The 26,786-nt window shown below is 42.0% G+C and overlaps 1 protein-coding gene across 1 annotated transcript in view; it reads left to right on the forward strand.

Moving 5' to 3' along the window:
- The first annotated feature begins 1,266 nt into the window (after positions 1-1,266).
- The window catches only part of GSDME (gasdermin E), a 60,942-nt gene continuing 35,422 nt past the window's right edge, over positions 1,267-26,786 (forward strand). The window contains exons 1-2 of the mRNA XM_068973266.1: positions 1,267-1,477; positions 6,249-6,441. Coding sequence (XP_068829367.1) covers positions 1,267-1,477; positions 6,249-6,441 — 404 coding nt within the window. The remainder of the gene's footprint in view (positions 1,478-6,248; positions 6,442-26,786) is intronic.

Below are 26,786 nucleotides of genomic sequence, written 5' to 3' on the forward strand. Positions count from 1 at the left end.
GTATTCTAGTTTTTTGAATTATAAGCATTTTCTCAGTTTGCTATTTGTCTTTCTAAAGGCCTTTCTCATCCTACAACTGTACAAATATTTGTTTGTCTTTTTACTTTTATGGTTTCACTTTTCCTTAAAAACCCTCTAATCCACTGAGAATTTGCTCTTGTGTGTGGCATGAGATGGGTCTTCCCACGTGGTGCTGGTTGGTAAGGAACCTGCCAGCCAACACAGGAGATGCAAGAGACTCGGGTTTGATCCCTGGGTTTGGAAGATCCCCTGGAGAAGGAAATGGCAACCCATTCTAATATTCTTGCATGGAGAAACCCATGGACAGAGAAGCCTGGTGGGCTACAGTCTGGGAGGTCACAGAGTCGGATGTGACTGAAGTGACTTAGCCTGCATGCATGGCATGAGATAGGGATATGACTTTCTTATGTTTTTTCCAAATGTTTAGCCAGTTGTTCTAACAGTTTATTGAGAACTGTAGACATCTTCCAGTGAATATAGTACATTTATATCTTCCAATGTGTCTTTCTTTTTTTCCTTTCCAGCTGAAGAGTGACTGGGCTTTTCATTTCTGGGTTTAAAAGTAATAGCTAGTCATTTTACATTTATGGATAAGGGAAATCACACAAGGTAAAGAAAAAGCACATTCAGCCCTACAAAGAAGTAGTCATAAGTAAGATGCAAATTTGGGTAGTCAGTATGCTGTTCAACAGATATTCCCAGATCTCTGCCTTCCAAATACTTGGTATTTCGTGACCATTATGATTGGCTGAGGCCATGTGCCTAGTTCTTACAAATTGTGAGTGAATGTGATATGTGTCAGTTTTGGGCTAGAGCATTTAATGCCTGATGTGAGACTTTTCTAGAACCTTACTTCCTGTTGGCTGATGACTGATGATGTTCAAGAGGGTGTCTGCCCCTTTAGCCTGAATCCCTGAGTGACTGCAAGGAGCAATGCCTCCTGTTCTGTATGTGTAGTGTGAGCACTAAATATACCTTTCTGATGACAAGCCACTGAGATTTGGAGGCATAACCTAGCCTATCTTGATTTATACTCATATCCTCTTTTAGTATTTCAATTTTTTATTTTTTAGACATCACCTGAACTCAAGCTAGAGGCTTCTCTAAGGAGAAGATATTCTTTCATGAATACTGATTGGTACTAGGAAGAAATAAGGTAATTTCAGGAAAACGTTATTAAATTATAACTTCCTATATATATATATATATTTTTTTTTTTTTTTCAGGTAATCTGGAGTTCTCAAAATGTTTGCCAAAGCAACATGGAATTTTCTTAAGGAAGTTGATGCTGGAGGTAACCTGATCGCAGTATCAAACTTGAATGACTCAGATAAATTACAACTTCTAAGTCTGGTGACCAAAAAAAAGAGATACTGGTGCTGGCAGAGACCCAAGTACCAATTTTTATCTGTCACTCTTGGAGATGTACTCACAGAAGACCAGTTTCTGAGTCCAGGTATGCTGCTTTGGTTATATTTACAATTAGTTCCAGATCAGGAGATGATTCTTCTTTTAGACACACGTTGTCTTATTTTCTTGTTGTTGTAGTCACTTAGTCATGTCTGACTCTTTGTGACTCCATGGACTGTAGCCCACCGGGCTCCTCTGTCCATGGAATTCTCCAGACAAGAGTACTGGAGTGGGTTGTCATTTCCTTCTCCAGGGGATCTTCCCCACCCAGGGACTGAACCCACGTCTCCTGCATTGCAGGCAGATTCTTCACCAATGAGCGACTGGGGAAGCTACATGTCGTCTTGAGTGATTATAAAGCCATGTGTTATAATCAGTTCTCCTGACTCTTTGCTTACGGTTTTAAAGACGTATCCGTTCTGTTTTCTTTTTTATTCTGTATTTGCTGTGCGGGGCCTTTTTTGCAGCACAGGGGCTTCTCACTGCAGTGGCTTCTTTTGTTGCAGAGCATGGGCTCTAGGGTGCACAAGCTTCAGTAGTTGTGGCATACAGGCTTAATGGCTCTGAGGTGTGTGGAATCTTCTCAGACCAGGAATAAAACACGTGCCTTCTGTATTGGCAGGCAGATTCCTACCCACTGTTCTTTCCACCAGAGGAGTTCCAGTATTGCAATTTTTGGTGTAAAAGTACAACATGCCTACTTGTAGATGTTGTGGCTCCTCAGTATAAGTGGACTGAAGTTCTACCGCTCCCAGTTTGGTTTAATATTGAGGTTGATGATGCCCCGTATCCATCAGGAGAGTGTGAAAGATTTTATTAGTCACATAATGAAGCTTTTCTGGGGAGAACATGGTAGATTCCCAATGCTGGTCCAAAAATAACTAGAGAGAAGGGGGAAAAGATGGGCTTAGTTGTCCTAGTGAAGAGGAGGTATGGCGAGGGCTCTGTATGGGTGGGGCTCACAAGGTTCAGTTTGCTGCTGGTGCCAATGGAGAGAGTACCTGAAGTTTCTCACCCGATTGCCCAGATGTGTAACAGAAAGGAAGGGAGATAATGAGCTTTAAATATCAGACATCAAAAATACTCCTCATTATTATAGGTTAGTATTTATAAAATATAGAAAGGCAAGAAAACAAGTCAATAAAAATTCCTCCATCAAGTGTTCATTTCCATTATATTGTATCTTTTTTATCTCTGCATCTAATTTTTGAAACATAACATTGGAAACATACTACATGTAATTTTAATATACTCCTCATTTATTTTTTTATTCAGCCTTATATATTTAGATTTTTTAGTATGGTTTAAATATTTCTTAGTACTGTTTTCAATAAGCAGTGTGTATGCACCCTAATTTGCTTAACCAGTCCAGTTTAGTGCTTTGTATATAGGGTTGCAATGAATATTTTTGTTGTTGTTTTTCCTTTAAACAATTGTTTTAGCATAGATTCTTCTTTATTAAAATTTTTGTTTTTCTTGAGATATAGTTGATTTACAGTATTCTATTAGTTTCAGGTGTATAACATAATGATTCAAAACTTTTATAAGTTGTATTCCATTTCTAGTCATTATAAAATATTAGCTATATTCCCTATGCTGTATAATATATTGTTGTAGCTTATTTATTTTATACTTAGCAGTTTGTACCTCTTAATTCTCTACCCCCATTTTACCCCTCCCTGCTTCTCTCTCCCCTCTGGTAACCATTAGTTTGTATCTGTGAATCAGTTTCTTTTTTATTATATTCACTGTTTGTTTTATTTTTTAGATTCCACCTATAAGTGATAACATACAGTGTTTATCTTTCTCTGATTTATTTCATTTGGCAAAATACCCTCCAACTCCACCCATGTTGTTGCAAATGGCAAAATTTCATTCTTTTTTTATGGTTGAGTTTTATTCCATTGTATATGTATGTGTGTGTATATATATGCCACATATTCCTTATATATTCTTCTGTTGATGGACACCTATGTTGCTTCCATATCTTGGCAATTGTAAATAATGCTGCTGTGAACATTGGGGTAGCACAGATTCTTAAATATGCAGTTATTGGACCAGAAGTTGGGAGCTTTTCAAAGACTTTTAGTACTCCTTCCTACACAACTTTATGAAATATAGTGATGTATGAAAGTACCATCAGCTCTTAGTTATTGAACTAAACGATGTTCAAGTCTTCTTTTAGCTTTAAAGTTCTTTAATTTTGTAATTGCATTTTTCTTTAAAGGGTAAAAGTGACAGAGGAGATAATTTGAGTTGACAAATAATCTCTAAACTTTCTTCCAGACTAGCATTCTAGCCAGTAGTTTCTTCAGCCAGGCCCATTATCAGAGCTGTCAAGTAATGGGCAAGAGAATTGATAATGATTTATGTCATGTTATCCCCCTGGATATTGGGTAGAACATTTATTGAATGGTATAACAACTAGCTATGAGGAAAGGCAAGAGAAAAAAAAATCACAGAGCAGCCCATGAACCGCTGAGTAATTGGAATGCACCACTCTGTGCTGCTGGCCTCTTCGTGGTGTCCAGAGAGCTCCTGTTGGATAGGTCAGGCCAGTGGCAGTCCCTGAGATGAGCAAGTCCCACGTATGTTCATCAGCTGAGGCCGGAGCTCACCTCTGCGTCTGTGTCTTGTGGGTGTTAGGGCTATGATGAGAGGTGCCCTTTTCTTTGTCTACTGAGCAGGTTTGAAATGCCTCACCTTTGTCATCCTTGCCCCTGGCAACAACGCTGGAGTGTTGTGTTGTGTTCCGAGGTGTGGAGGTTAGAGGATAGTGACTTGATTGTCCCAGTGACAGCCCGTTGGCTTCCTCACTTTTCCCTTCCACCTGCAGCAGTGGATGACTCAGTGCAGACATGTGCACAGATGCCATCTATTTCAGAACATGTCTGTGTCTCTCATGGCATTTTGGAATACACAGACAGTCCTGATTATCCTCGGCTGCTGTGGGGTCCAGTCCTGGGGTCAGAGTTTCCAGGATGGTAATAAGCTTGATGGGGACCAGAACTGGGAGCTGAAGGTAGAGTTTCTATCTGTGTAACACTTTGTACAGCCCAGGACAGTCCAGTTTATTGGGAAATGTTGTTGCTCTGGCCTAAACCCAGTGGATAAATCGAGCACTTGCTGTGTGCCAGGCTCTGTATTACATGGTTTAGAGACACCAGCTTCCAGCAGAATCCATCAGGTAGGTATTATTAATTATCTCCAATTTGCATATGACAAACCTGAGGTTCAGGGAGATGGATGATACCCAGGTCTCCCAACTAGGAATATTAGAGTAGTGATCAAATCTTGAGCTCTTAACAGCTGCTCTATGCTGCTTTCCAAATCAGTTCCCAGAATGTTTGTATTCTCAAGATGTAAATAGGAAAAGGCTTTGATTTGGACATTTTCCTAAACTTATTATTTTTGGTGGAGATAGTTGTTTACTTTGTAAATTTCACAGATAATGAGTGGTGATTAATTCTCATTAACCCTGGCTGAGGAATGGGTTTTCTTGACTGGAGTGATAGAAGTATAGGTGTTGGGGGTGGTGCCTGAGTTTAAAGAAGCCTTTCAGACTCCCAGTAGATTTGAATCCATGATGAAGTGTCACCAGGTGCCCAGGAGAGCCTTGGGTCAGGGAAATGAAAAGGGCCAGTATCAAGTTCCTAAGAGACCCTCACTGTAGCCTTCTTTGAATGATGGTGACTGAGACTGTTTTTATGGTAGTATTTCAGTCAGTTCAGCTCAGTCTCTCAGTCGTTTCCGACTCTTTGTGACCCCATGAATCGCAGCACGCCAGGCCTCCCTGTCCATCACCAGCTCCCGGAGTTCACTCAACTCGTGTCCATCAAGTCGGTGATGCCATCCAGCCATCTCATCCTCTGTCGTTTGGTTCAATTAAAAATAAGGACAGGAGACATACAGAGACATGAGACGGCTAAGATCCTCAGACATGTTTACCTTGGTGTTCAGATTAAAAAAAAAAAAAGGCAGTCTGGTATGACCTGATGAGGAACATGGCAATTCCTAGGGGAGCTAATTAAAGCTGGTACACCAGCTGAGAGGTGGCATCATTCTTTATTGTCGGGGAAGCCAGGAAGGAAGAATGGAGAGTCTGGAGCTTGCCTACTCTAGGATGGAAGCAGGGAGGAAGGGCATGCTCACTGACTTTATCAGAAACACGGAGATAAGGAATTGCTTGATAAATCGAATGACTGGGTAGAGGTCAGATGTAAACAGCTAAATATGGGGAGAACTGTTTGAATGGAGATGGTAATGAAAGCCAGGGGAGTGTTCTTCAAGGCCACGAGGGGGGAAGGGAAAATGCCCAGGGACAGGTTCAGGCAGCTGATCTGCCAGATACTGGGTCAGGCAGGCCACGCCCTGGGTGGGCAGGTGAGCAGAATGCCAGGCTGCTGTTTTTTTTTTTCTGCTTAGGTGTCATCCTCATCCAGTCCCTTCATCCTCAAAGCACACATTTAAAACATCCTATTTACTTACCTGGGTAGCAGTTAAACAGATGTTTACTTTAAAATTATTCGTGGAACTCTAAAGATATTTTTGGTGCACATGTCTATACGTGTGTATATTGGACTTGAAGGATGAAAAAACAAAAAAGTACTCAGTAGAGTCCTTGGCCACCAGTACACACTACAGTCTCAGTCAGCATCCAGGTTCTTTTGTCCGTACAGCGTGGCCGCCGGCTCTCTGTTCTGAGTGCAGACCTCGTGTTTCCCACGGGTTTCCGCAGGATTGGAAAGCTAGGTGACCTGAGGCACAGAGTTGGCCACTTGGTCATCAGATTCCTCTGCATGTCTTATTCACTGCAGTGGTCGTGGAGTCGGACTTTGTGAAGTACGAGGGCAAGTTTGAAAACCATGTGAGTGGGACCCTGGAGACAGCCCTGGGGAAGGTCAAGCTGAATGTTGGCGGCAAAGGCCTCGTGGAGAGTCAGTCCTCCTTTGGAAGCCTGAGGAAGCAGGAGGTGGACTTGCAGCAGCTCATCGGAGATGCCCAGGAGAGGTAATGGGAGTTCTGCTCGGCATGCTGACTTTGACGCACGTTTAAGTTTTTAAAGAGTTATTTATTTACTTTTGACTGTGCTGCATCTTCGTGGCTGTGCGTGGGCTTTCTCCAGTTGCGGTGAGTGGGGTACTTTCTGGTTGCAGTGTGCTGGTTCTCGTTGTGGTGGCTTCTCTAGTTGTGGAACATGAGCTCTAGGTGCGTCGCTCAGTAGTTGTGGAGCATGGGCTTAGTTGCCCTGTGACATATGGAATCTTCCTGGACCAGCGATCAAACCCATGCCCCCTGCAGTGGCAGGCGGACCATCAGGGAAGCCCCATGTCTCTCATTGGTGGGTCATTCCGTGGGGACTTCTCTGGTGGTCCAGTGGCTAAGACTGCAGGCACCCAATGCAGGGGGCGTAGGGGAACTAAGATCCCATATGTGTGGCCCAAAAAAAGGCCATTTGTTGCCGGGAGCCAGCGTGAGGAATTCCACCCGTGACAAGGTCATGCGGCAAGAGCTCTGATGGCAAGGCTAATCAGACCTCAGGATTTCCCCCTGGAATTTCCTGAGTATCCACCCCCCAAAAATAAGAATCTGCCTGCTTTTCCACTCTTCTGACATTCTCTGGAAAAAGTCAATTCAGGGCTTTAGTCTTCTGCATTTTGAAAGAGTGTTTCAATCCAAAAACCCCTCTGATGGCTTTCTAGCCTGCCTGCAGGACTCATACAGCTGCACCTGTGATTGTTTGAGGCCTCCTGACCGCAGGAGGCACAGAAGCTTAAAACATCCTAGGAATGTAGGGGCTTCCAAAGAGTCAAAATGATTAGAATAGGAGTGATTAAAAGTTTCATTTGTTGAGCCAATACTTGCTGCCAAATTTTCATATCCTTTATTTTTAGATATAGTTGGTATATAGAAAAACAAGTAGTAGACCTGGTATTAGCAACATTAGATCTTTGAGTTAAGTACCTTCTTTGTTATAACCCACTGCACCTTTGTTCTATAGACACGTAACTTTAGCGCTTTAAGGAGATGCAGATTAAAGAAAAACACTTAGGGGAAACGAAATTAACATTCATTAAGGAAGAGAGCCAAGAAGTGTTAACAAGCCTCTTGGCCAGAAGATAATGTAAATCACCTGAGACCTTTTGTATACAAAAAGATATACAGAAAGAGTCTGGGCTGCGAACGCTACATAATTTTGTATTACCCATTGATCTCAATGTATAATCAAAAGTATAGAAGGCCTTGAAGGACAATAGAAGGAGAGCCAGTCGCTGGACTGGTTTCCCCCGTGTCTCCTCTTTACTCTAATTTCAGGCTGAATTCCCATCTGGGACGTGGAGGCTCACTATGGCTACTTACTTGTCCTGGCTTTTAAGATCCGTAAGAGAGAGCGCCCAAGGCGGGGCACTCTCCGATACGCCGGCGGCCTAAGGTAGATGGTGCAAGCTCCTTGTCTGGAACTTTATTGGTTTTCCACGTAACCCAAGTTAAGCAGCCTCTTCTCTCCACTTAATCTTCCTACTACACTATTTCTTCCTAATTTAATCTTATATTAATAAATAAATAAGTTTTCCTTGCCAACTCCGTCCACCCTTCGAATTCCCTGGATCCACCCGGGCTGGACCCTGGCAAGTGGCACCCGGAACAGGCTATTTGAAGGTAGATTCCTTGGAGCAGAAGCTCACCCCGGAGCACTCTCTGTTGCTCCCCCCGGAGTGATTTAATCACTCCCCCCTGAGTACTTTCGGTTACTCCCCCAGTGTTAAGTGTTCCGGACGGATAGGACCCCACTCAGGGTGCCGCGGACCCCCCTGTAGGATAGACAGGGTGAGTAGGAGTGGGAAGTGTTGAAGGGTTTAAGAGAAACCTGGTTCTCTAGAGGTTGAAAGAAACCTGCTTTCTTCGGGTTAAAAACCCCCCTTGGCTAAGGTAAAACCTTTTTGTCAAGGCAGACTTTTCTATAAATCTTAATTTTCTGACATGGGTAACAATGAGTCAAAAGAATGACAACTCTTTATAGAAGTAATTTAGCAACTGTTAAACAAAAGACAAATTAAAGTTAAAAAGGCTAGTGTTACAAGAGCAATGTCCTTGGTTTCCAGAAAAGGGATTTTAGATACTTGGGTGAAGCTAGGAAGACAGCTAAAAACTTATTATACTTTGCATGGGCCTGTAAATGCTTTTGCTCTGTGGAATATGATTACAAATGTTCTGGACCCCCGTCATGAGGCTGTTAGATAGACTATGGGAGAGGCTATTGCGGTGGATGGTAGTGGGTCTCCACCTTCTACGCAGATCATATTTTCTGCCATTGGCAGAGAAAACGAGGGAGACTGTACTCTTCTGCAGAGGAAGGAGAGTGCTTACAGGACGCAGCGGCTGAGCGCCCTGGAGAGCCCCCTCCCCCTCTACATAAACCAAACCTTTAAAAAGTTATCTTATTTAAGGCGACCACTGCAACCTGTGCTTGCGCCTCCCCAGGGCTTAAGAACTCCCCACTTTATATCCAAAGCCTCCCAGAACATTGTTTAAGGTCGAAAAGGATAGGGAGAATATTTTTGAGCAAAAGAGCTTTTAAAACGGAGCCTGCTCCTTGCAGAAAACTCCCTCGGGGGGGCCTCACCCAAGCAAAAAAAAAGGAAAAAGAGAAAAGGAAGAGAAAAAGAGAAATAAAAAGAAAAATATTCGTAATAAAAAGGATTTTACAAATGCAAAATGTTTCTCTTGAGGCCAAATAGAACATTTTTGCCAGCAGTGTCCTAAACAGAGACAAATCAGCAAACATTACTGAATGCCCATCCCTTAAATGTGATGAGCAGTTCATCCATTAGTCTGGACTTTCACTGTTCTTAGCCCGAGAGGGGACACTTGGGAAACACTTTAAAAGGGTGTTACTTCAGGCAAATGTGTACTTGTAAAGAATCATGATTTATAAAATACCAACAGTGAGACCGCTCTGTTCTACATTTCGGAATATTACGATCAGAAGTGGGAAAACCACACTCCTCTCTCTGGCTCTTTATGATTTTCTGATTAGGGAAAGAAGAAAGCAGGTGAGGTACTTCAGGGGAAGAGCTGGTTTTGAACTCTGAAATCTTGAAGACAATTCCACATTGTTTAGATTTCAGTAAATACAATTTATTCCAGTAAAACTGAAACCTGTAACTCGGATTGGGACTTGAACCCTGCCAAAACCCATTATGTTCCAACTGAGATCACACACCTGTTTTTAGGACTTAATGAAGGTCAGGTTCTTGGTGTCTCATCACAAAGAATTCAGTGAGAGAAAGTGATAGGTAAGAAGTGAATTTGGAGAGAAATACACTCCACAGACAGTGTGGGCCATCTCAGGCAAAAGCTGTGTCAAAATATGGTGTGGTCAGCCTTTATGAGCTGCGTGATTTCGTGGGCTAGTAAGTGGGAGATTATTCCAGCTGCTTTGGGGAAGTGGCAGAGATTTCTAAGAGTTGGGCCACAGCCCTCTCTTTGGTCTTTGGTTGGCCTGGGCTCTGTCATGGTGCCTGTGGATGTCATTTTCCCAGCTTGATGTGTTAGAATGAGTGTACACCGAGGCTGAAGGTCTAGTGGAAGTCGACTGGTCCACCATTTTGGACCCACTTGGTTCTAATCAGTTTATGTCGTGTCTTCTGGCTATGTCATTTTTTCAAAGGTTGTGCCCTGCTCGCTTCCCTCCTATTTCAAAATGATTTGTTGATATTTAGGCACTAATTTGTGTCTGACTCTTGGCAACCCCATGGTCTGCAGCACACCAGGCCTGCCCGTCCGTTGCTGTCTCCTAGAGTTTGCCCAAGTTCATGTCCGTTGAATTGGTGATGCCATCCAACCATCTCATCCTCTGCCACCCTCTTCTCCTTTTGTCTTCAACTGTCCCAGCATCAGGGTCTTTTCCAGCGAGTTGGCTTTTCGCATCAGGGCCCAAAGTATTGGAGCTTCAGCTTTAGCATCAGTCCTTCCAATGAATATTCAGGGTTGATTTCTTTTAGGATTGACTGGTTTGATCTCCTTGCTGTCCAAGGGACTCTCAAGAGTCTTTTCCAGCACCACAATTCAACAGTATCAGGTTTTCAGCACTGAACCTTCTTTATGGTCCAACTCTCATATCTGTTTCAAAATGATAATACATTATTATTTTTACCTTGTGTTTCTTCAACATTCCTCAAGTAACTGCTGAATGAACACCTACTACATACTGTTCTTCATCTTGGGGATTCTGAAGTGAACAAAACCCCAGCATTTCTGCCCTTTATTCTGGGAAGAGAGAGAGACAACATGTAACTAAGTGATATATATAGTACATTGATGGGGCTCACCAGAATGGAGAAAAATTTAGCAGAGAAGGGAGATAGAGGATGCCAGGAATGGGGGTTATGACTTGAAAAAGTGGCCAAAGAAGGCATCCTGGGGAAATTGGCATCAGAGAAAAGACTTGAAGTTGGGGATGGGAGTGAGTGTAAAGGTGTCTTGGGTAAGAAAGTTGTAGGCAGAGGTGGTGTGGCTGGAGCTGAGGAATCTGGGCAGGAGCAGGTGAGGTCAGAGTGGCCCGGTAGGACCTTGCAGGCCACTGAAAAAACTTTTAACTTTCGCTCAGAACTTCCCTTGTGGCTCAACGGTAAAGAACTGCCTGCAATGTGGGAGACCTGGGTTTGGTCCCTGGGTCGGCAAGTCCCATGGAGAAAGGAACAGCTACCCGCTCCACTGTTCTGGCCTAGAGAATTCCACGGACAGAGGACCTGGCGGGTGACAGTCCGCAGGGTTGCAAAGAGTTGGACGTGACTGAGCGACTTTCACTTTTCTTTTCCTGGGTGAGGTAGGAAGACACTGGAAGACTTTGAGAAGAGAAGTGACAGGATCTAACATGTGTTTTAGGAGGATCATTCTGGCAGCTGAAGAGAGACTGAATGGGCGGACGCCAGGAGTCCTACTGAGAGGTTATTGCAATAGTCCTGATAAGAGATATTTCTAATTGAGAGGTTATTGTAGTAATCCTGATGGGAGATGATATATCCATTTGTACAGAAACATATGTGCATTTTCTTGTGTAGTTTATCACCCTTTTTAAAACAGAAAATGCCAACCCAAATATATTGAAAAAACTCACTCGTGTAGAGGTAGCTTATCTCCTTTTCTAGTATTTTTAGGATTATATGAAATATGTTTGCTCATTGAATAAAATACTGTTTAAAAATCAATAAAAATTACCATAAAACTCATGTATCAATCATTTGGTGGGCAGAATTTGTACAGATAATGAGGATGCTTGAGCAACTGAGGTCTTCAGAACCTATCCACCTTTCCACTAAGCTCTGATGTTTAATGGAGTTGAAGGACAGTGGTTGTTATTTGACTATTGCCTCATGGCACTTTCTAGAACTCCAGGACTCCACTGAGTTAGGACTCGGGGGCAGGAATTCCCTTTCTCAAAGAACTTTAAGCTCTCTCTGGTGACATGAGGTGGAAGTGATAGCAACCTCTTTCTCTGATAGTCATGACCTTAATTATCTTTTCTCTACTGATTTTCTTCTTAGGTAAAGAGGCATTTTCCGTCTCTACTGCAATACCTACTGGGGGCATACTAGAAATTTAACTTGGGGTCTTATATTTTTATTTGCTAAGTCTGGCAAATAAGGGGGAAGAGGGGCAGAAGAGCTGGTGGTCCCTGTCTTTAGTCAGCCCTCTATAGTGTGTTTCTATTTCAGTCTTGTTATTTCTGTTTGAAGATCCAGTTTGGCATGCTTATAATCACATTTCCCAATATAGGTTTCTCGCTCATCGTGATTCAGGTGTAGAAGATTGTGCCAATAGGAAGCATATGGGGGAGAAGTCAGTGAGTAGAGATGGGAGAAAATATTCTCAGAATAAGAGGCCAAGACCAGAAGTTGTAAGTGGGGAGACAGGGAGAGAGGGAGGGGGAAGTGTCTGCTGACCAGCTACTGTGTGCTGGGCACTTTATGGGCATCATCTCCTTTCCTCTACACAGCCGTCTCCTTTTAGGCCTGAGGATCTAAGGCTCAGGGAGGAGAAGTGACTTGTTCTCAGTCCCAGAGCTCAATTTGGGTGCTGCAGCTGGGATTCATCCCAGGATTTTCTGACTCCAAAACTCCTGTTCTTTCCCCTATATCATTCCTGAAGTGACTCTGAAGCAAAGGAGTTGACTGAGATAAAAGTAGTTAAAATTGTAACAGAAGATGGAAAGGCAGAGGCGTGAACCCAGGTCCCCAGTGAGGGTACCTAGGGGGAGCAGTGTTCCAGGCACCTATGAACAGCCTGAGCAAGCACATATGAACAGCTGGTCCGCCCACCTGGAGGTGCCCGCACAAAGGCATGAGATCATCTTGGGAGAGTTTAGACATTCTTTGTAGAGGTGATGGGGAAGCAATGGCCTGTGTGGAAGGGAGAAGGGAAGGGGCAACACTGGGAATACATTTAAAGTCTAGAGATGGAAAATGTGTCTTATCACAGAGTCACCTCTTCCTTGTTCTGTTGCTAAGAGGTAAAGTTGAGCTACAGGGGGAGGAAAGAGGAGGACTTGACCATAGGATGGAGATCATGTCAACGTAACATTCTTGTTACTTCATGTTGGAATAATAAATTCTTATCTACATAGTCTGCCTGTCTTTGGACTCCCACAGCATCATCATGTTGATAAGACTGGCTGTTTGATACATGCATGGCCTTGGGAGTGGTGATCAGTAATGCTTAAGTACTGTATATTCTTGAGGGTTCATTTGCAGTCATTTTTATTTCAGGTCATTTAGATAAGTTGTCATCTGTGTCTAAGTTATTTTAGTCCTTGGAATTCAGAGTGTTTTATTGTCTGTGAGATGTGTGCACATCTCAAAAACAAGCTTCATCTAGCATTAAAAAAATACCCAGGTACACGCATATATAACAGTTATCCAGCATTGTTGGGCATAAAGGCTATCCCTAGGACCACAGGACTGACTTTCCAGATGTTGGAGATGACCCCTTTGAATGAGAGCTCTAGTTTATTGTGAAACATTTTTGATGGAAAACAGTGTAAGACCTTTCCATAATGACTCAGCGAGTATTATTTATTCTATGATAAACTCATTAGTCTTTCCTCCTTGTCATCTATTGTCAGCTGCTATTTATGGATGCTTTAAGTATAATTGCCACACCCATTCCATCTCTGCCACTAATCTCCTAGTGTTTGAAGAAGTTTGCTCCTGGCAAATAACTTCTGCAGACCCTGAAGTCAGGGTCACTTCTGGCCCTGGCCTCAGTTTCTCCAACTGTAGGTGGACTAGCCAGACTAGAGGTTCTTTAAGAGCTTTCTGTGGACTAAATGTAGAAGTGAGTGGACTTGAGTGCACACATCAGTTCCTTCTTGCATTCGGAGCCTTGGTTCCAGCTGATTTACAGAGATGGTGCCATACTGTGCTTTCCTGACTGTTTTGGGTTCAAGGAGGGATGGCTATAACTGTACAGTCACATCCACTCTCACTCTTTGGTGTACTGTAAAGCAAATTTTGGTTAAAAAAAAGAATACATTTTTCCATGAATACATACTAATTAGGAGTTTGGTTCTTCATTAAGCATCCCAACTTGTAAACTATATGAAATTAATATATCATGCAAGCAATGTGTATGGCAGTGATAAACCTTCATAATTATATAAAGACTTTAAAAATTATACCCAAATAGTCTTTTTATATCTGAATACAAATTCCACAAGTTTTACACACAAGTGTAGTGGTAGTGTTAGTCGCTCAGTTGTGTCCGACTCTTTGTGACGCCATGGGCTGTGTAGCCCGCCAGGCTCCTCTGTCCATGGGGTTCTCCAGGTGAGAATACTGGAGTGGATTGCCATTCCCTTTTCCAGAGCATCTCCCCGACCCAGGGATGGAACCCAAGTCTCCTGCATTGCAGGCAGGTTCTTTACTGTCTGTGCTACAGGGAATTTAAATTCTACTATTTATTATGGCCTACGCATGACCTTTAAAGCTACTGTGATAGCTGTCCTGAGTGCAATTGCAATGATATTTCCAAAGATACTGCTGCAATTTATGCCAGAGAGTGTTCTGCCTGTGTTGTCATCTAAGAGTTTTATAGTATTTGGCCTTACATTTAGGTCCGTTTATTTTTGTGTATAGTGTTAGGGTATGTTCTAATTTCATTTTTCATGTGTAGCTGTGCAGTTTTCCCAGCACCACTTACTGAAGAGACTGTCCTTTCTTCATTGAGTGTGCTTGCCTCTTTGTCACAGATTAGTTGACCATAGGTGTGTGGGTTTATCTCCGGACTTTGTATGCTGTTCCATAGATCTGTATTTCTGTTTTATGTGCTAGTACTATAGTGTTTTGATGACTGTAGCTTTGTGGTCAAGTCTGAAGTCAGGGAGCCAGATGCCTCTGGCTCTGTTTTTCTTTCTCAAGATTGCTTTGGCTATTTGGGATCTTTTGTGTCTCCGTTCAGATTTTAAAAAAATTTGTTCTAGTTCTGTGAAAAATGCCATTGGTAATTTGATAGGGATTCATTGAATATGTAGCTAGCCTTGGATATTGTAGTCGTTTTGAAAATATTGTTTCTTCCAATCCAGGAACAGCATATATCTTTCCATCTGTTTGTGTCATAATTCGATTTCTTTCATCAGCATCTTTTAGTTGTCTGAGTACAAGTCTTTTGTGTCTGTAGGTAGGTTTATTCCTGTGTATTTTATTCCTTTTGATGTGATGGTGAATGTGTTTGTTTCCTTAGTTTCTTTTTCTGACCTTTTGGTGTTAGTGATAGAAATGGAGCAGATTTCAATATATTCTGTATCCTGCAACTTTACCAAGTTCAGTGATGCACTCTAGTAGTTTTCTGGTCGTGTTCTAGGATTTTCTGTGCATAGTATTATGTCATCTGCAGACAGTGAGCTTTACTTCTTTTCCAACCGATGCCTGTTATTTCCTGTTCTGCTCTGATTGCTAGGACTTCCGAAATTATATTGAGTGAAAGTGGTGAGAGGAGACATCCTTGTCTTGTTCTTGATCTTGGAGGAAATGCCTGAAGTGTTTCACCACTGAGAATGATGTTAACTGTGGGGTTGTCCTATATGTTCTTTATTGTTTTGAATTAGCTTCCCTCCGTGCCCACTTTCCGGAGGGTCTTTTAAAATCATAAATGGGTTTGAATTTTGTCAGAAGCTTTTTCTGCATCTATTGAGATGATCGTGTGTTTTTAAAAAATTTATTTTTAATTGCTTTACAGTATTGTGTTTGTTTCTGCCAAACGTCAACAGGAATCATTGTTGGTACACACATGTCCCCTCCCACTTGAACCTCCCTCCCACCCCTCACCCCATCCCACCCCTCACCCCGTCCCACCCTGCCCTGGTTTAAGTTCCCAGAGTCAAACATCAAATTCCCATTGGCTATCTATTTACATATGATAATGTATGTTTTCATATTACTCTCTCCATACATCCCACCCCCTCCTCCCTCCCCCGGCACTGGGTCCATAAGTCTGTTCTTTGCGTCTGTGTCTCCTTTGTTGTCTTGAAAATAATTTCATCAGTACCGTCTTTCATGAGAAATGCTGAGCTGGAGGAAGCACAAGCTGGAATCAAGATTGCCAGGAGAAATATCAATAACCTCAGATAGCAGATGACACCACCTTTATGGCAGAAAGTGAAGAGGAACTAAAAAACCTCTTAATGAAAGTGAAGGAGGAGAGTGAAAAAGTTGCCTTAAAGCTCAACATTTAGAAAACTAAGATCATGGGATCTGGTCCCATCACTTCATGGGAAATACATGGGGAAACAGTGTCAGACCTTATTTTTGGGGTCTCCAAAATCACTGCAGATGGTGATTGCAGCCATGAAATTAAAAGACGCTTACTCCTTAGAAGAAAAGTTATGACCAACCTAGATAGCATATTGAAAAGCAGAGACATTCCTTTGCCAACAAAGGTCCGTCTAGTCAAGGCTGTGGTTTTTCCAGTGGTCATGTATGGATGTGAGAGTTGGACTGTGAAGAAGGCTGAGCACTAAAGAATTGATGCTTTTGAACTGTGGTGTTGGAGAAGGCTCTTGAGAGTCTCTTGGACTGCAAGAAGATCCAACCAGTCCATCCTAAAGGAGACCAGTCCTGGGTGTTCATTGGAAGGACTGATGCTAAAGCTGAAACTCCAGTACTTTGGCCACCTCATGGGAAGAGTTGACTCATTGGAAAAGACCCTGATGCTGGGAGGGATTGGGGGCAGGAGGAGAAGGGGACGACAGAGGATGAGATGGCTGGATGGCATCACCGACTTGATGGATATGGGTTTGGGTAAACTCTGGGAGATGGTGATGGACAGGGAGGCCTGGTGTGCTGCGATTCATGGGGTCGCAAAGAGTCAGACACGACTGAGCAAACTGCACTGACATGAACTGAACTGAACTGAACCATCTTTCTAGATTCTATATATATGCGTTAGTATACAATATTCGTTTTTCTCTTTCTGACTTACTTCACTCTGTGTAATAGGCTTTAGGTTCATTCACCTCATTAGAACTGACTCAAATGCATTCCTTTTTATGGCTGAGTAATATTCCATTTTATATATGTACCACCACTTCTTTATCTCTTGACGGACATCTAGGTTCCTTCCATGTCCTAGCTATTGTAAATAGTGCTGCATTGGGGTACATGTGTCTTTTCAATTTTGGTTTCCTCAGTGTATATGCCTAGGAGTGGGATTGCTGGGTCATGTGGTGGTTTTATTCCTAAATGTTTAAGGAATCTCCATACTGTCTTCCATAGTGGCTGTATCAATTTACATTCCCATCAACAGTGCAAGGGGGTTCCCTTTTCTCCACATCCTCTCCAACATTTATTGTTTGTAGACTTTTTAATGATGGCCATTCTGACCAATGTGAGGTGATATCTCATTGTAGTTTTGATTTGCATTTCTCTAATAATGAGCGATGTTAAGCATCTTTTCATGTGTTTGTTAGCCATCTGTGTCTCTTCTTTGGAGAAATGTCTTTTTAGGTCTTTTGCCTACTTTTTGATTGGATTGTTCGTTTTTCTGGGATTGACTTGTATGACTTGTATGATTGTATATTTAGGAGATTAATCCTTTGTCAGTTGTTTCATTTGCTATTATTTTCTCATTCTGAGGGTTGTCTTTTTACCTTGTTTATAGTTTTCCTTGGCTGTGCAAAAACTTTTAAATTTAATTCAGTCTGACTTGTTTATTTTTGTTTTTATTTCCATTACTCTAGGAGGTGGGTCATAGAGGATCTTGCTGTGATTTATATCATAGAGTGTTCTGCCTGTGTTTTCCTCTAAGAGTTTTATAGTTTCTGGTCCTACATTTAGGTCTTTAATCCATTTAGAGTTTATCTCTGTGTGTGGTATTTGAAAGTGTTCCTTATTTTTGACAAAGAAGGCAAGAAGGGCAAAGGGCAAAAATAGCCTCTTTAATAAGTGATGCTGGGAAAACTGGATAGCACATGTAAAAGAATGAAATTAGAATACTTTGCAACACCATAAACAAAAATCATATGGTTTTTATTCTTCAGTTTGTTAATATGGAATATCATATTGATTCATTTGCTTGCATTGAAGAATCCATGCATCCTTGGGATAAATCCCACTTGATCATGGTGTATGATCCTTTTAGTGTATGGTTGGATTTGGTTTGCTAGTATTTTAAGAATTTTTGCTTCTGTGTTCTTCAATATTGGCCTGTAATTTTCTTTTCTTTCTTTTTGTTTTCTTTATTTGGCTCTGATATCAGGATGATGCTGGCCTCATAGAATGAAGCTGGGAGTGTTCCTTCCTCTACAGGTTTTTTTTTTTTTTTTTAAGAATTTCAAAAGGATAAGTGTTAACTTTTCTCTAAATGTTTGATAGAATTCGTTTTGAAGCCATCTATTCTTGGACTTTTGTTTGTTGGAACTTTTAAAATCACAGTTTCAATTTCAGTACTTGCAGTTGGTCTGTTTGTATTTTCTATTTCTTCTTGTTTCAGTCTTGGGAGGTTTTGCTGTTCTAAGAATTTTCCATTTCTTCTAGGTTTTCCATTTTATTGGACTATATGTTGCTTGTAGTAGTCTCTTACGATCCTTTATATTTCTGTGGTGTCCGTTATAACTTCTCCTTTTTCATTTCTGATTTTATTGATTTGAGCCCTCTTTTTTTCCCCTTGGTGAGTCTGGCTAAAGGTTTATCCATTTTCTCTCTCTGTTCAAAGAACCAGCTTTTAGTTTCATTGATCTTTTCTATTTTCTTCACCTCTCTATTTTATTTATTTCTGCTTTGATCTTTGGTTTCTTTCCTTCTGCTAACTTTGGTTTTTGTTTGTTCTCCTTTCTCTAGTTGCTTTAGGTGTAAGGTTAGGTTGTTTATTTGTGTTTGTCCTTGTTTCCTGAGGTAATGGACTTCTGGTCTGTTGGAAGTTTTGGTTTGCTGGAAGCTCTAAGCTTCGCTCTTAGAGCTGCTTTTGCCATGCCCCATAGGTTTTGGATCATCCTGTTTTTGTTGTCATTTGTCTCTAGATATTTTTTTAAATTTCCTCTTTGATTTCTCCATTGATTAGTAACATATTGTTTAGCATCCACATGTTTGTGGGTTTTTTTTTTAAAACAGCTTTTTTTTTCTTGTTGATTTATATTCTCATAGTGTTGTGGTCAGAAAAGAAGCTTGATATGATTTCAGTTTTGTTAAATTTTTTGGCACTTGATTTGAGGCCCCAGATGTGATCTGTTCTGGAGAATGTTCCATGTGTACTTGAGAAGAAAGTGCTGTTTTGGATGGAATGTTCTATAAATACTAATTAAGTTCATCTGGCCTATTGTGTCATTTAAGGTCTATGTTTCCTTATTGATCTTCAATCTGAATGATCAGTTCACTGGTGTAAATGGGGTGTTAAAGTCCTTCATTATTATTGTGTTACTCTTTATTTCCCCTTTTATGGCTGTTAGCATTTGGCATACATATTGACGTGCTCCTGTGTTGGGTGCATATATATTTACAATTGTTACATCCTCTTCTTGGATTAATCCCTTGATCATTACGTAGTGTCTTTCCTTGTCTCTTGTTACAGTAATTTAAAGTCTGTTTTTTTTCTGAGTATTGCTACTTCAGCTTTTTTTGGATTGCCATTTAAATGGAATACATTTTCTATCTCATCTTCAGTGTTTGTGTCCCTAGATCTGAAGTGGTTCTCTTATATATAGGTCTAGTTTCTGTATACATTCATCTGGTCTGTCTCTTTGGGTTGGATAATTTAGTTCATTTAAATTTAAGATAATTATCAATATGTATATTCCTAATAGTATTTTATTAATTGCTTGAATTTATTTTTGTAGGTCTTTTTTCTTCCCTTCCTCTCTTGTTCATGTTTCTTGTGATTTGATGACTATCTTCAGTGTTGTGTTTGGGTTGCTTTTTCATTTTGTGTATTTATCTATTGTTTTTTAGTTTGCAGTTTCCATGAGGTTTTGTTATATCTGTCTATACATATAAAAGGTTATTTTAAGTTGCTGGTCTCTTAATTTCACATGCATTTCCCATTTCCTGCATTTGTACTCTCATCTTTTCATAGTTGCTGCTTTTGATACCATATTTGTGTGTGGATGACTTTTGACTTTTACTGTATATTTTCCTTTATTGGTGTGTTTTCCCATTTGTGATTTTTTTTTTGTTTATAGTTGTGCCCTCTCCCTTGAGAAAACTAGGGGAATTCTTTCAGCGTTTGTTCTAAAGCTGGTTTGCTGGTGCTGAATTCTCTTAGCTTTTTCTTGCCTGTAAAGCTTTTGATTTCTTGGTCAAATCTGAATGAGAGCCTTCAGTTCAGTTCAGTTCAGTCGCTCAGTCGTGTCCGACTCTTTGCAACCCCATGAATCGCAGCACGCCAGGCCTCCCTGTTCATCACCATCTCCCGGAGTTCACTCAGACTCACATCCATCGAGTCCGTGATGCCATCCAGCCATCTCATCCTCGGTCATCCTCTTCTCCTCCTGCCCCCAATCCCTCCCAGCATCAGAGTCTTTTCCAATGAGTCAACTCTTCCCATGAGGTGGCCAAAGTACTGGAGTTTCAGCTTTAGCATCAGTCCTTCCAAAGAAATCCCAGGGTTGATCTCCTTCAGAATGGACTGGTTGGATCTCCTTGCAGTCCAAGGGACTCTCAAGAGTCTTTTCCAACACCACAGTTCAAAAGCATCAATTCTTTGGTGCTCAGCCTTCTTCGCAGTCCAACTCTCACATCCATACATGACCACAGGAAAAACCATAGCCTTGACTAGATGGACCTTAGTCGGCAAAGTAATGTCTCTGCTTTTGAATGTACTATCTAGGTTGGTCATAACTTTTCTTCGAAGGAGTAAGCATCTTTTCATTTCATGGCTGCAGTCACCATCTGCAGTGATTTTGGAGCCCCCCAAAATAAAGTCTGACACTGTTTCCACTGGTTCCCCATCTACTTCCCATGAAGTGATGGGACCGGATGCCATGGTCTTCGTTCTCTGAATGTTGAGCTTTAAGCCAACTTTTTCACTCTCCTCTTTCACTTTCATTCTAAGTTCTTCCATTGCATCACATTAAATATATCATATCACTCCCTTCTGGCCTGCAGAGTTCGTGCTGAGAAATCAGCTGATGACTATACGGGAATTCCTTTTTTGTTACTTGTTGCTTTTCCCTTGCTGTTTTTAATATTTTGTCTTTGTCTTTAACTTTTGTCAACTTGATTACTGTGTCTTGGCATATTTATATTGGCATGTTCTTTCTTGGGTTTATATTATGTGGGACCCTGTGCTTCCTGAATTTGAGTGACTGTTTCCTTTCCTGTGTTACAGAAGTTTTCAGCTATTATCTCTTCAAATATTTCCTTAGGTCCTCTCTCCCTCTCCTTTCCTTCGTGGAACACTGTAATGTGAATATTGGTGCATTTCATGTTTTTCCAGAAGTCTCTTAGATTGTCCTCATTTCTTTTCATTCTTTTATTTTTATTCTTTTTTCTAGCAGTGATTTCGACAGTTCTGTCTTCCAGTTCACTTAGCCATTCCCCTGCCTCATTATTCTGCTACTGATTTGATCTAGCGTATTTTTCATTCATTATATTGTTCATCTCTGCTCTTTAAATCTTCTGGCTCTCTTTTTTTTTTTTTGTATTGGTTTTGCCATACATCAACATGAATCTGCCACAGGTGTACATGTGTTCCCCATCCTGAACGCCCCCCTCCCACCTCCCTCCCCGTACCATCCCTCTGAGTCATCCCAGTGCACCAGCCCCGAGCATCCTGTATCATGCATCAAGCCTGGACTGGTGGTTCGTCTCACATATGTTATTATACATGTTTCAATGCCATTCTCCCAAATCATCCCACCCTCGCCCTCTCCCACAGAGTCCAAAAGACTGTTCTATACATCTGAGTCTCTTTTGCTGTCTCTCATACAGGGTTATCGTTATCATCTTTCTAAATTCCATATATATGTGTTAGTATACTGTACTGGTATTTTTCTTTCTGGCTTACTTCACTCTGTATAATCGGCTCCAGTTTCATCCACCTCATTAGAACTGATTCAGATTTATTCTTTTTAATGGCTGAGTAATCCTCCATTGTGTATATGCACCACAGCTTTCTTATCCATTCGTCTGCTGATGGACGTCTGGGTTGCTGGCTCTTTTAAAAAACATTTCTTGTGTCTTCTTGGTCTGTGCCTCCATTTTTTTCCCCACAATCTCGGATCATCTGTACCGTCGTTACTCTGAATTCTTTGTCGGGTGGATTTTGGTTGTCCTTCTGGGATTTTTCCTTGCTTCTTTGACTGGGACGTGTTCCTACGCTGTATCGTTTTGTCCAAGTTTCTGTAATGGTGGTTTCCGTTCTGCACTCTGCAGGGTTGTAATTCCTGCTTCTGCTCTCTGCCCCCTGGTAGCTGAGGCTGGGCTCAGAGGGCTTAATGGAGAAGGAAATGGCAACCCACTCCAGTATTCTTGCCTGGAGAATCCCAGAGACGGGGGAGTCTGGTGGACTGCTCTCTATGGGGTCGCACAGAGTTGGACACGACTGAAGCTACTTAGGAGCAGCAGCAGAGGGCTCAAACATCCCTTGTGTGCACCAGGACCCCATAGAGACTGAGACAGAACTGTGCTTGGGTGTCTCCTGAGGAGGCACAGATCAGCAGTGGACTGCCGCAGCAGCCGGGGTTCTGGGTACGTAGACCTGGATATGGCATAAGCCCTCTTGGAGGAGGTCACCATTAATCCCACCATAGAGCTGCCAGAACTTAAATAGGACTGGGGAAACAGAGTCTTGGAGGGCACAAACAGAATCTTGTGTGCACCAGGACCCAGGAGAAAGGAGCAGTGATCCCACAAGAGACTGACCCAGACTTGTTCATGAGTGTCCAGGAGTCTCTGGCAGAGGTGTCAGTCGGCAGTGGCCTGCTGCAGGGTTGGGGGCACTGACTGTTGCAGTGCCTGCATGGGGCCTTTTGAAGGAGGGCCCGGTTATCTTCATTACCTCTACCATAGTTTGGCCTCAGGTCAAACCACAGGGAGGGAACAAAGCCCCACTCTTCAAAAGAAAATTGGATTAAAGATTTACTGAGCATGGCCCCACCCATCAGAACAAGACCCCATTTCCCCCCCAGTCAGTCTCCCATCAGGAAGCTTCCATAAGCCTCTTATCCTTCTCCATCAGAGGGTAGACAGACTGAAAACCACAATTACAGAAAACCAACCCATCTGATCACATGGACCACAGCCTTGTCTAACTCAATCAAACTATGAGCCATACCGTGTAGGGTCACCCAAGACAGACAGGTCATGATGGAGAGTTCTGACAAAACATGGTCCACTGGAGAAGGGAATGGCAAACCACTTCAGTATTCTTGCCTTGAGAACCCCATGAACATTATGAAAGGGTGAAAAGATAGGACACTGAAAGATGAACACCCCAGGTCAGTAGGTGTCCAATATGTTACTGGAGATCAGTGGAGAAATAACTCCAGAAAGAATGAAGACATGGGCGAATGGCATTGAAACATGTATAATGTCATATATGAAACGAATCACCAGTCCAGGTTCGATGCATGATACTGAATGCTTGGGGTGGTGCCCTGGGATGACCCAGAGGGATGGTACGGGGAGGGAAGAGGGAGGGGGGTTCAGGTACGGGGAGGGAAGAGGGAGGGGGGTTCAGGTACGGGGAGGGAAGAGGGAGGGGGGTTCAGGATGGGGAACACGTGTATACCTGTGGCGGATTCATGTTGATGTATGGCAAAACCAATACAATATTGTAAAGTAATTAACCTCTAATTAAAATAAATTTATATTAAAAAAAAAGAATGAAGAGATGGAGACAAAACAAAACAACATCCAGTTGTGGATATGACTGGTGATGGAAGTAAAGTCTGATGCTGTAAAAAGCAATATTGCATAGGAACCTGGAATGTTAGGTCCTTGAATCAAGGCAAATTGGAAATGGTCAAACAGGAGATGGCGAGTGAACATCAACATTTTAGGAATCATCGAACTAAAATGGACTGGAGTGGGTGAATTTAACTCAGATGACCATTATATCTACTACTGTGGTCAAGAATCCCTTAGAATAAATGGAGTAGCCATCATAGTCAACAAGAGAGTCTGAAATGCTGTACTTGGATGCAGTCTCAAAAATGACAGAATGATCTCTGTTCGTTTCCAAGGCAAACCATTCAATATCATAGTAATCCAAGTCTATGCCCCTACCAGTAATGCTGAAGAAGCTGAAGTTGAATGGTTCTATGAAGACCTACAAGACTTCCTAGAACTAACATCCAAAAAAGATGTCCTTTTCATTATACGGGACTGGAATGCAAAAGTAGGAAGTCCAGAAATACCTGGAGTAACAGGCAAATTTGGACTTGGAGTACAAAATGAAGCAGGACAAAGGCTAACAGAGTTTTGCCAAGAGGACGCACTGCTCACAGCAAACACCCTCTTCCAACATCACAAGAGAAGACTCTACACATGGACATCACCAGATGGTCAACACTGAAATCAAATTGATTATATTCTTTGCAGCCAAAGATGGAGAAGCTCTATACAGTCAGCAAAAACAAGACTGGGAGTTGACTGTGGCTCAGATCATGAACCCCTTATTGCCAAATTCAGACTTAAATTGAAGAAAGTAGGGAAAACCACTAGACCATTCAGGTATACCTAAATCAAATCCCTTATGATTATACAGTGGAAGTGAGAAATAGATTCAAGGAATTAGATCTGATAGATTGTTTGAAGAACTATGGACTGAGGTTCATGACATTGTACAGGAGGCAGTGATCAAGACCATCCCCAAGACAAAGAAATGGAAAAAGGCAAAATGGTTGTCTGAGGAGGCCTTACAAATAGCTGTGAAAAGAAGAAAAGTGAAAGGCAAAGGAGAAAAGGAAAGATATAAGCATCTGAATGCAAGTTCCAAAGAATAGCAAGGAGAGATAAGAAAGCCTTCCTCAGCGATCAATGCAAAGAAATAGAGGAAAACAATAGAATGGGGAAGACTAGAGATCTCTTCAAGAAAATTAGAGATACCAAGGGAACTTTTCATGCAAAGATGGGCACAGTAAATGACAGAAATGTATGGACCGAACAGAAGCAGAAGATGTTAAGAAGATGTGGCAAGAATACATAGAAGAACTATACAAAAAAGATCTGCACGACCGAGATAATCATGATGGTGTGATCACTCACTTAGAGCCAGACATCCTGGAATGTGAAGTCAAATGGGCCTTAGGAAGCATCACTATGAACAAAGCCAGTTGAGGTGATGGAATTCCAGTTGAGCTATGTCAAATCCTGAAAGATGATGCTGTGAAAGTGGTGCACTCAATATGCCAGCAAATTTGGAAAACTCAGCAGTGGCCACAGGACTGGAAAAGGTCAGTTTTCATCCCAATCCCAAAGAAAGGCAATGCCAAAGAATGCTCAAACTACCGCACAATTGCACTCATCTCACACGCTAGCAAAGTAGTTCTCAAAATTCTCCAAGCCAGGCTTCAACAGGATGTAAACCATGAACTTCCAGGTGTTCAAGTTGGTTTTACAAATGGCAGAGGAACCAGAGATCAAATTGCCAGCATCTGTTGGATGCTTGAAAAAGCAAGAGTTCCAGAAAAACATCTACTTCTGCTTTGTTGACTTTATTCCAAAGCCATTGACTGTGTGGATCACAACAAACTGTGGAAAATTCTGAAAGAGATGGGAATACCAGACCACCTGACCTGCCTCTTGAGAAACCTATATGCAGGTCAGGAAGCAACAGTTAGAACTGGACATGGAACAACTGACTGGTTCCAAATAGGAAAAGGAGTATGTCAAGGCTGTATATTGTCACCCTGCTTGTTTAACTTATATGCAGAGTACATCATGAGAAATCCTGGGCTGGATGAAGCACAAGCTGAAATCAAGATTGCTGGGAGTAATATCAATAACCTCAGATATGCAGATGACACCACTCTTATGGTAGAAAGCGAAGAGAACTAAAAAGCCTCTTGATGAAAGTGAAAGAGGAGAGTGAAAAAGTTGGCTTAAAACTCAACATTCACAAAAGGACGATCATGGCATCTGGTCCCATCACTTCATGGCAAATAGACGAGGAAGCAATGGAATCAGTGACAGACTTTATTTTTTGGGGGGCCCCAAATCACTGCAGATGGTGACTGCAGCCATAAAATTAAAAGACACTTGCTCCTTGGAAGAAAAGTTATGACCAACCTAGACAGCATATTAAAAAACAGAGACTTTACTTTGCCAACAAAGGTCCGTCAGTCAAAGCTATGGTTTTTCCAGCGGTCATGTATGGATGTGACAGTTGGACTATAAAGGAAGCCGAGCGCTGAAGAATTGATGCCTTTGAACTGTGGTGTTGGAGAAGACTCTTGAGAGTCCCTTGGACCTCAAGGAGATCCAACCAGTCCATCCTAAAGGAAATCAATCCTGAATAGTCACTGGAAGGACTGATGCTGAAGCTGAAACTCTAATACTTTGGCCACCTAATGCAAAGACCTGACTCATTTGAAAAGACCCTGATGGTGGGAAAGATTGAAGGCGGGAGGAGCAGGGAATGACAGAGGATGAGATGGTTGGATGGCATAACTGACTCAATGGACATGAGTTTGAGTAAACTCCGGGATTGGTGATGGACAGGGAGGCCTGGCGTGAAACAGTTTGTGGGGTTGCAAAGAGTAGGACAGGACTGAGTGACTGAATTGAGAACTGAGAGGCTTGTGCAGGTGGGAGGAACTGTTTCCTGCCCACTGATGGATGGAGATGGGTCTTGTCCCTCTGGTGGGCAAGAGTAATTCAAGGGGTCTGTTGACTCTGCAGCTGTGGGCTCAGGAATGGTTTGCA

Source organism: Capricornis sumatraensis, chromosome 5 (genome assembly GCF_032405125.1).
Source record: "Capricornis sumatraensis isolate serow.1 chromosome 5, serow.2, whole genome shotgun sequence".
NCBI classification, from domain to species: Eukaryota; Metazoa; Chordata; class Mammalia; order Artiodactyla; family Bovidae; genus Capricornis; species Capricornis sumatraensis.